The following is an 11,749-nucleotide window of genomic DNA, read 5'->3' as shown; positions in this document are numbered from 1 at the left end:
TATTTTTAAAGTGGCATAAGTAAAAATAAAAAAAAATTTATTTTAGTCACAAAAAATGGTAATATGACCAAAAACGTCAATTTTGATACATTTTCCACAAATTAATTTTCGAAAACTTAACATATTAGGCCAATTCCATAACCAGATTCATTTTCGGCGAAGAAAAATATATCGGAAAATGCTTCGTTTTTCAGGTCCTAAAAAAAATCTATTTTTATATAATTGTATTAATATATGATAATAATATTATTCAGCAAATCTTCACAACACTAGGCTATGTTCTGACAGTGCATTTTTTGCAAATGCAAACCGATAAGAATGATAGCGCCATCATAGAGGTGTATGATGGAACGGTGAGGCTTTTAGCTACTGTCAAAGTCAGAAACGGGACTTTACCGCAGAGCGTAACCTCAACCGGTCATAATCTTTTTATAAAGTTCATAGCTGAACCCCGAACTAATGCGCTCGTATTTGTGCGAGTGTCATCAGGCTACAGTAAGTTTAACAAGAATTTACACATTATTCTGGATTATATTGATCTCCATTTTAAGTTATCAAGTTTATAAAAGAGTTATAAAAATAAAAGTTCTAGGCATTTAATTGTTTATTTAATTTATTATCTGTGAGCCTAATTTGTTTATTTTTATTTTAATGAAAAATGTTTAACATTCTTCTTTTTTCACAGAGAAAACGTATGATCTCAATGTGACCGGTAGTACAATAACGAGTAATAACGGTCGTGGTATCATCGTGGAAAAGCTAAGATCCGCCTTGCACATTCACGAGACCTCGGTATCAGATAACAATCACGTGGCAGGTGTACACGTGTTAGGTGGCGCGATGGACGTTAACATCACCGATAGTCGTATCGCGTACAATCAAGGGGACGGTGTTAACATCACTGTTACAGGCGGCAATCGTAACGTGTCGCGCAGCAGTATATCATCCAACAGCGGTTATGGTTTTGCGGTGTGGCTCAACGACAGCTTAGCCACCGAATACGTATATTTCAATCAATCGACCGTGATCGAGTATTCGCAGATACTTAGCAATAAGGACATCGGCGTTCTGGTAAGCATAAATTTATTTGTTACCCATGAGTAAGAGAGGAGGAGACTCAACTTGATACTGTGCGAGCAAAAAAAGTGAGACTAGTTTAACGCCAAATTGGAAGAGAATCTGAAAAAAAGAAGTCCTAGACACAATTTGAGTGCTTTCCATTTTATAACACAAGTCAACATAAATGTCGCCTTATTTTTGTTACGAGAAATTATTTAAAAATGTTGAAAATTATTCATTGAAGTGATGAATCAAGTTTTTAAATTTTTTTGAATTTTTTTGAATTCTTTTCAACTCGTAATTCGCTTGAATCAGTAATTATGGATTGGTTATTTATTTTCTGTATCTCATCCAATGTGCATAGAAATGAAACATACGACTAATCCGGTTGAATGGATTGAAATGGATTAAAATGAATTAAAATGTATTCAGATTTTCAAAAATACGGATTTATGAATGTTAAAAACGAATCTTTTTTAATCCTGAATTTTTAATTCATTTATAGGAATTTATGGAATATATATTCTGGAATATTTTTCAAAATCTTTAATTATCTAAAAATAATATTATAGTATTTTATGTGGATCGTGAATATTATTCAATTCAAAATTTTAAATAAGAAATGCAATTTTTTTAAATAAGAAATCCAATTGAATTAAAAAAAGTTTTTCTTTTAAAATGGGCTATGAATGCAATTCAAAATTGTGAACGGACAATCCATTGTTTCATTTAAAAATACATCATAATCGAATGCTGCTTTATTCAGAATTATGAATAAGAAATTTATCGTTTTAAAAAAATTCAACTGAATTAAAACAAAGTTGTCATAAAAATCATAAAAATCATAAAAATATATCATAAATTCTATTTCATTTAATAATTAAAAGAAACATAAAAAGAACTACGTAAATATGTACAATAAATGTTACGTATTATATATAAATTACTTATTTTTAATTAATAAATTAATTGCTTTTATGTATATTTTATATTGATGTGTTTCCTTCATTATTACACCTAGTGTATATTTTTTGTATTATATATGTATATATAAAAGTTTTAAAATAATAATAACTATAGAAGTTCATATAATTATTACTTTAATTTATTTAAACTTTTACACGTATAAAAATTTTTTATATCTTTTATATGTATTTTTTATATGGAATCCAATCCATTTTTATGGATTTAAAATACGAATTCGGGTGGATTGAAAATTTCCAATCAATTTCAATCCATTTTCATTTGCTGAGATAGAAAATACATCAACTGCTAATCAGGTCCAATCTCGACAAGTAATATTGCATACATCGAGGTGATACATAAGTCGTTACCTTTCCCAAACAAAAACTCCGGCGTGATATACAGAGTGTGTAACATTGCGGATCCATGGCGATAAGGTAATTTCTAGACATAACCCTGGCCACGACAGATTATCCGGGATCATATTCGACAATCATCCTGTTGCGAATCCATAATGTTGTATACCCAGCAAACGAGAATGGATTAAAATGGATTAAAATTTTTTTAATGCATACTTTAAATCTATGAAAATGGATTGAATCCGAGCTGACAGTTTAGTAGTTTAATATTCGAAAAAAAAAAATATTAATTTTAAAGATTACAAATTTTATTCCTAATATTTATACAATAATAATAATTATATCTGAAATTAATTACTTCAAATTGATATTAAAAAAAAACGTACCTTAATGGGATTCGAACCTGGGATCTTTGAATGATGAATCTTCTACCCGCTATACCATTTTTTTTAATTGGTAATTGTGTTATTCATTTTTTATTTCAATTACAATCAGCTAAATTAGTAATGAAATTATATAGATATAATAAAAATATCATCATTTAACAAATATAATAAAGTATATACAATTTACTATGAGACAACATTGGGTAAGTGTTGAATAATGTAATCTCACTTGGCTGATGTCGCGCGTCGTGATTAATCTAATATTCAGACTGTGTTCGACTTAATTTGCGAGTATTCACATCGATCATTCATTTTACTTCTAATGAAAAAGAAACAAAAGAACACAGCTCAATTATTTTTACGTTACAATTTTTTTTAATTTAGTTGGATTAAAATGAAGAATCTCCTACTTATAATTTTGAATAATTGAAATAGCATATATGGTCTATTTTTAAAACTTTTTTTATTCAATTACATTAAAAAACTGCATTTTATATTCACAATTCTGAATTGAGTAGTATTCACGATGAAAACAGAAAAAGCTAATATTATTTTTAGATTAAAATGCATAGAGATATGTTTTATGCAATTCCTATAAATGAATAAAAATTCAGAATTGAAAAAGATTTAGTTTAGCATTTATGAATCTGTATTTTTAAAAATTTGAATCCATTTCAATCCATTTCAATCCATTCTCGTAGATTTTGCTGGATATTAGGTATGGGAAAAAGTTCGTGGCGTTTTTCTCGTTAGATGGCATTAAAAAATGCCACTTTTTCCCATACCTAATACTTTGTATAGTCCCAGTAAACGAGAATGGATTGAAATAAATTGAAATGAATTCAGATTTTCAAAAATATTGATTAACGAATGTTAAAATGAAATTTTCAATCCTGAATGCATTTATATTCATTTATAGGAATTGCATAAAACATATCTTTATGCCTTTCAATCTAAAAATAATATTAGCTTTTTCTGTGCATTGTGAATACTGTTCAATTCAAAATTTTGAATAGGAAATGTAGTTTTTCAATCCAATTGCATCCAATTGAATCTAATTGAATTTAATTGAATCCAATTAAATCCAAAAAAAAGTTTTTTTTTTGGATTTAATTGGATTCAATTTAAAATACGCATTCGGATAGAAAAAAATTTCAATTCATTTTAATCCATTCTCGTTTACTGAGATACTAGAACTCATTCGAGAAGAAATAATTCATATATTTATGATTATCTTGGTGCATACTTTCTAAATAAATCCCTTTCGCAGATTACCATTTCATTTCTAAGTCTATATGAATCCAGAGTTCACATTATTATACTTATCTAAACGTATAAAAACAGATTCAGTGTTTTAGTCTCTATAAAATTCAATACTTTTTTCGCGAATAACACAGATTTGAAAACTTGATTTATAAGGGTTTATCCAATATAATCTATTCTCGTTTGCTAGAACGTTCTCTGAGAGTGATTCCGAATTATGCATGAAGCACAAGATACATTTATCCTTGTTGTTCAAATAATAAAAAAAGATAAAATGATACATCATGCGCTTCATGCGTAATTGCAACTCGAATTGCAAATCGAAATGCACTCTGAATGTCAAGAAGGATAGAACGACGCTTATATCAACTTGTGTCGACTCAGCAAACGAGAATGGATTGAAATGGATTGGAAATTTGCAATCCATCCGAATCCGTATTTTAAATCCATAAAAATGAATTGAATTCCATATAAAAAATGTTTACATGTAAAAGTTTAAATAAATTAAAGTAGTAATTACATGAAATTATATAGTTATTATTTTAAAACTTTTATATAAAAAACATACGCTAATTGTATAATAAAGGAAACGTATTAATATAAAATATACATAAAAGCAATTAATTTATTAATTAAAAATAAGGAATTTACGTTTATTGTACATTTACGTAGTTCTTTATATGTTTCTTTTAAATGTTTCTTTTAAATTTCTATTAAAAGAAGTAGAATTCATGATATGTTTTTATAATTTTTTTTTAACTCAGTGGAATTTAAAACGAAAAATTTCTTATTCATAATTCTGAATAAAATAGCACTCGTAGTACATTTTTAAATGAACAATGGATTTTCTACTCACAATTTTGAATAGTATTCATTTAAGAAAATGAGCCATTAAAAGAAAAACTTTTTTATTCAATTGAAATAAAAAACTACATTTCCTATTCAGAATTTTGAATTTATCAGTATTCATAATGCATTGAAATGGCCGATATTATTTTTATATTGGAAAGCATAGAAATATACTCCATGCCATTCTTATAAATGAATAAAAAAGGATTCAAGATTGAAAAGAAATAGATATTTGTTTTATATAATTCTTATAAATGAATAAAAGTGCATTCAGGATTGAAAAGAATTCATTTTAACATTCATGAATCCGTATTTCTGAAAATCTGAATCCATTTTAATCCATTCTCGTTCTCTGGGAATTTTATGTCAACTGTATCATGAAAAGCATCCAATATGAACCAATAGTAATAAGAATAGCGACAGAAATAACATAGAAATAAGCGATATATAATTGCCGCCTTCCGTTGCACAATGTCGCGAAAGAAATCTGATCTCATATATTCTTCAAGATATTATAACATATCCCAGTATTCGAAAAAGAATTGAAGATTCATTTAGTTATTGTTGAATTCAAATTCTTGATTTTTTAAATCTATTTTAATCCAATTCAAATAAATGGTGCTTTTCAGCAAGGATATAGATATAGTGAATCTTTACATCCTTGTTGTTCTTAAACAAAAATGAAACATTTCACTGTGTTACACAGTGTCTGACTGTGTCCTTACTGGAAACCCCCCATAAGTAATGTTCGAATCCATTTTAATCCATGACGCAGAATTAAAATTGGGATCCTTATTCCTTTCGATCAAAAAAGTTTTACGGAAAAAATAAGCCATGCAATTCATTTTAATCCATGATATAGGATTGAAATGACTTATAATGAATTCTTATTCTTTCAATCCAGTTTCAGAACTTCAAATTCATTTTTGTCCATAATATAAAATCTTGAAAGAAAGTGAGTTTTATTCTTTTCAATCGAAAACAATTTTTTAATTCGTGAATCGCGATTTTAATTCATGATCGTGAAATAAAATTTTTCTTGTTTTAACAAAGATAATTTAATGTTTTGTGTGAAATAAATCCTGATGATGATGAGTTCTCAATTCAAATATTGATAATTCAAATATTGATAAAATTATGCTCATTATATGTTTTTGTAGGAAACGAAAGAATCTGGCAGAAAAAAAAGATGTCGCATTATCTCGTGAAGTGAATTTTTTTAACAATATCTATTAGTAGATATGTCACAGTTGTACATCCCTTAACATTCAAAGTTTATCAATCATCGAAGTAGCAGTTCTCGTATGATTGTAGAGATCAAGCATGCAAGACGCGTATGGTACAGCTTCATGAATGACCGTTTGAGAGCATTATAAAAATTAATTCTCTAATTTAGGTGAAAATGTTTTTTTTTTATAATAATTTTGTCGTGCATTTTAGAATATGGTATACCAGTTTATAATACTTCCCACTAAACATAAAACATGCAGAGAATGTTTCAGCAACTGTATACAAATACTATAAATTTGAAATGTTACGTAAAAATATTTCATAAAATATTTCATGAATAATATTTCATGTTGTAACATTCACGTGGCGTTCCAATAATGTTACATCTTGGGTATTATTTCAATAATTTATTAAAAAGAAATATTTAACAAGGAATGTTTCATTTGGGATGTTTTGTTTGTAACGTTCAAAGACATTACAACAATGTCACATTTGCTACGTTCATAACATATATTTTAAAATATTCCATAAACATTTCATTTGGAGATTTGGTTTATAACATTTGATGACATTACAACAATGCTATTTGCAATAATCCTGAAACATCAATTTTACAATATTCCATAAACGTATGAAACATTTATTTTGTAACACATTGACAAATATTATACTGCAGATTTCTGTACATATATATGTGCAAACAATTTTGAAATTACAACATCTAATTTTTCACGGAAGCTTTTTAGCAGATAACGTTTATGGTTAGGGACGACGAAGAAAGGGAAGAACATGATGTTACTTTGGTTGAGTTCAAACCGACGAAGGCATTCGCTTGCCGAGCGAATGAGCATGACTAATTCTTACCTATGGATCCAATCAATCATGTTTAATTGCAAGCAGACCTAATCGCTTTATTCATTTGAACGCGCCCACTTTGACTTTCTCTTACCGCTCGCTTCTCTAGTGTAAGAAATTTAGATGAAATAGGCACAACAGAAACTATCAGCGTCAGGGTTGTGTGGTTCAGTGGCAGGATGAAAATCTACCAATATGGATAACCAGACCTCGGTTTGAATCCTGGAATGCCCGGATATTTTTCTCGTGTGTCGTATTTTTTATACTAGTTTGCGGCTCATTTTTACATATAAGGTTATTTTGATGTTTGTTAAGTAAATTGGAGATCGTTTTATAATATAGAAGCAATATAGCTGTTGGTGAAGTTCGAACCATGTACATACATATATAAAATATAGACACGGTGTATCATTTTAAGTGATATGGTCGATTATCTCAGGAATCGATGATTTTATTGAAAAATTTTTTGAACGAAAGTTGCATGGCTTGAAGGGGGACACATGACGGAAATGTAGACTTGACCTTGAGTGACCTTGTCAAAATCAGGTCCAGATCATTAATATTTTTTTAAACGGAAACTCTTATTTTTTATTACGTATTATTTATTATTCTTGTAGCTTATCTCGGGAGCTTTCCAAAATAAATACTATAACAAAGTTACTTTTCGTTAAGTATTTGTTTAGTTATATGATCGGGACTGATCCGACCAACTAAGGCAAAACCGATCACTGATCCAGCCGATTAAGGCAAGATCGCGACTGATCCAGCCAACTAAGACAAGATCGATCACTGATCTGGCCAACTAAGGCAAGACCGATCAATGATTCGATCGATTAAGACAAGACCGTTCACACGTTGAGTCCAGTGAGGATTGTATGTGGATCAATAATGACAGTTATGCCTGTTGAGTTGTCCATTGTTATGAAATAAGGCTTCGTCACTGAAGAGAACATACTAAAAAAGTTGGATCTTCCCATTTGTAATGCCCAACAACAAAATTATCTTTTTAGCTTCATATCATTTTCATTTACATCTTGGATTAAAGTGATGTAGTAGGAATAGAATTTATGTCTTTATAAAATCCTTTTTTATAAAATCCTTCACACAGTGACATAAAGAATTCTTAAATTACGTTGCAGTTCTCTAGTCGAAATATGAGAAGAAGTTACAAAAATTACATAATAAATGATATTCTGAACTTTCAGTTATGTATAACTTCAAAAGCAATGTGTTACACACGTACAATTTTTTGCTTTAATAAAATACTGGTTAACCTAGAATTGTTTTGAGGGATAGTCGCGTGCTTGATCAGAAAGCTCATCGAGAAATACAAGAAAAATCACACAAAGACAAAATGTCAATACTTCACCGGCGATCTTCTAATCATTCTTTTATCGATCGAATAAGCAATAAAGATATTTCTGTATTTCAGACTCAATATGAGGAAGTGAAACAGGAAAATGTAGCAATGTAAAGGCTAGAGAAAAACTGCTTGAAGAGGCAATTAATAGGCATCAAAGTAGCAAAACTATAAAGAAAAATGACTTTGAAGAAATGAAAATTGCTCAGATAATGAAATTGAATTTAGACAATTCTGAGATTGAGTACGTACAAAACGAGAGAAATGTAAATCTACTCTTATAACTAGTTTTTTTAAAAAGGCTCGAATTAAGAGTAGTGACATCTAGAATTATATTCTAGAATATACTAGATTTTTCGTGTCTAGCATATAAAATACATTTTATTGTTCTTAAGTTACTTTAAATAATTTACTACTTTAAAAAGTTCCTTTGTACTGTGATTTACATCAAAGAATAAGTTACATTGAAGTTTTTCCTTTTTGCGGAATATATATTAAATTGTTTTCTTTTATGTATTTTTTATGTATTTAAAATAATATGTATTTAAAATAATAATAGTAACTACCATGTATCTTAATTATAGTCACTTTTTATTACTTTTTAATCACATTCTTAATAAAAAGAGTCATTTTTCCTCTTTTTTCGCTCTACATCGATGGTAGTCCTGAATCTTTCTATTCTACATTAATTTCGTCCAGCTTCATCAAGCACAAGAATAATATCAACGATTTCATTTGAACTGTAAGCGGCGATTTTAAAAAAGCGGCGACTTTGAAAAAAATCCATTAACATAAAAAAATTGAAAGAAAAAGCTATACGAAAAAAAGAGGAAAGTTGAATCGTTCAATTGGGAAGGATTGGACTTAATTCCGTGCGCGTGAGCGTATGTCAAACAGTGTGGATAAATCGCGAAGATGCGCGCGCGTAAAAATCGCGCATGTGTACATAGACAACGCCGGCAGTACTATAACTTTCAAGCTCCATAACTTGGCAAGTACTCAATAAACATAACTTTTGTTATAGTGTTTTGAAAAGCTCTCAAGATAAACTATAAGAATATGTAATAAAAAATAGGGGTTTTTATTTAAAAAAACATTAATGATCTTGATTTTGACCACTCAAGGTCAAGTCCATATTTCCATCATGTGTCCCTCTTCAAGTCATGCAACTTTCGTTTGAAAAATTTTTCAATAAAATCATCGACTCGCGAGATAATCAACCATATCACTTAAAATGAAACACCCTGTATATATATATATATATTTTTTTTTTATATATAAAACTCATCGATAAAAAGGTTGCAACAGATTCTCTTCTATAGTTTTTAGAATGCAGCCTTATTTACCGAACGAATGATTTTTACTTACAGATCCACAAGTAAGAACCAATCGTTCGGTGAACAGACTACATTCTGAAATCCATTAAAAAAAGTGTTGCAAGTCGGTGAGTATTTATATAACACGAATGTAACCAACAGATATATTCGCAAAGATATTACTTAAATGTTTCTGCGATTTACATTGAAACATTGGACGCCACATCTAGATTCTCTCTATGTTCCAGGAATCTCGCAAATGAAACGTCTCATATGTAAAAGAGGTAGGACGTTCTGGATTACTGATATGTTTCAAAGATATTCTTGGAATATATCGATAAACATCACAAGCACAATGTGACATTGCTGTAATATTTCTAAAACATAATTTTGTTTAATGAGTTATTTTAGCAATAAACTGAATTAATTACAGCTGACTGACAATTTGAATCTATTTGAATCCATCATCTGAATCTATAAAAAATGAATTTATTTGAATTCATTTAAATCCATAAAAAAATTATATTCTATTCTCGTATATGAATAGAAAATGATTCAATTTTACCACGTTCAATTCTTTTTTATCTATATACATGGATCAAGAATTTAGATTATAAATTAAAATGTATTAAAAATTTTCAATCTCTTTTAATGCCTTTTCGGATTGGGACATAAATAAAATTAAAAATTTGAACACTGATAGGTCATAAAAGGCGACAGAATTCTAACTTATCGAAAATTTATCATTATTTTATTCCATGTTCTTTTTCCATGTATTGGGCATTTATTGGATTCCATCATACCTATCACTATCGTTATTTCTATCACTGTTGTTTCGCATAGTGTTTAGGACTTAACTTATTAATTTAGATGCCATTTGAAAAAAAAGCAGTCAGCTATACCAATTGTATAGACTGTACATGTTTGTTTCTCCAACTTGCGCTTCTTATGAAGAAGTTTTTTTATTCGAACACTTTCAAATCATGTACATTTTCATTTAATAAAATACAACAGCATTACATTGCATTGATAGTTTCAAACGACTTTACCATATCTCTACAATTATAAAAAATACTGCTATACTTATTGTGCGAGATTTAAAAAGATTCTCTTTTCCGATGTATTTTTTCCTCTTTACATTCATGAATAAAGCATGAGACCTTTACAATTTCAAAGATTGTATATATTCGCACAAGAATACAAAATATCAGGAAATACTAATAAATCCGGAAAAGTGAAGTAAGATTGATATTTATTTAGACGCAAATGGCGCTAATTAATAAGTTATTCTTTGCAGTGGATTGTCTCCCAATTTGGCATATGAAACAGTCCCACTTTTCTTCACGGAGTTGAATTTCCTCCCTTATTACTTCATGCTGTCACCGTATAAATTAAATCTCAAAGTTTTAGTAAAACTTAAAATTTGTAAATAAAGTTTACCACATTTTTTGACAAAAATTGTTATAATTAAAATTTTATCTATCGATATGTGTTAAGATTTACTAAAGTTATATAGGAAAAGTCAAGAGCTTGAAGATTAACCATATGAACATATTGTATTGAATCAAAATAAAAAACATTTTCGTTCAATTAATTTAACGAAAATATTAATATACAGTAGACATTGTAATTGCATAAGAATTCAATGTCTACTTATCAATATATTAATATTTATGTCTACTTATCAATATATTAATATTTTCGTTAAATTAATTGAACGAAAATTTTTTTAGAAAGCAGATTGAAGAAAAATAGGTCTTATTGAAAATTAAAACGTTCTAAAAATGCATATTTATTTATACATATTTGCATATTTTATACATGCTTACATCATTTTTGTTTATTATAATTGTTTATTATTGCTTATTGTGTGATTTAAATTATTAATTATACTTCTTAAAATATTTTACTTTAGAAATTATAATTTAAATTTTAAACTTTATTTTGTATTATAATTTGCAATATTATAAACACAAAGTATAAATTTTCAAAATAATTTTATTAGTTGTATTAATATAAGTAAAATAATAAAAATAAAAAATATGAAAATTATTTAATTTCAGAGATGAATAACATTAATGTAATAACATTATTAATATTATTATAATA

General features: G+C 28.2%; 1 protein-coding gene across 1 annotated transcript in view; it reads left to right on the top strand.

Annotated features, from left to right (window-relative positions):
* Positions 1 to 11,749, top strand: part of LOC108685882 (protein bark beetle) — a 65,130-nt gene that overhangs the window by 31,124 nt on the left and 22,257 nt on the right. The window contains exons 7-8 of the mRNA XM_018190891.1: positions 255 to 495; positions 686 to 1,071. Of these exons, the coding sequence (XP_018046380.1) occupies positions 255 to 495; positions 686 to 1,071 (627 nt within the window). The remainder of the gene's footprint in view (positions 1 to 254; positions 496 to 685; positions 1,072 to 11,749) is intronic.

Source organism: Atta colombica, unplaced genomic scaffold, assembly GCF_001594045.1.
Source record: "Atta colombica isolate Treedump-2 unplaced genomic scaffold, Acol1.0 scaffold161, whole genome shotgun sequence".
Taxonomy (NCBI): domain Eukaryota; kingdom Metazoa; phylum Arthropoda; class Insecta; order Hymenoptera; family Formicidae; genus Atta; species Atta colombica.
Note: the sequence above shows the minus strand (reverse complement) of the source record. Positions and strands in the feature narration are given on the sequence as shown.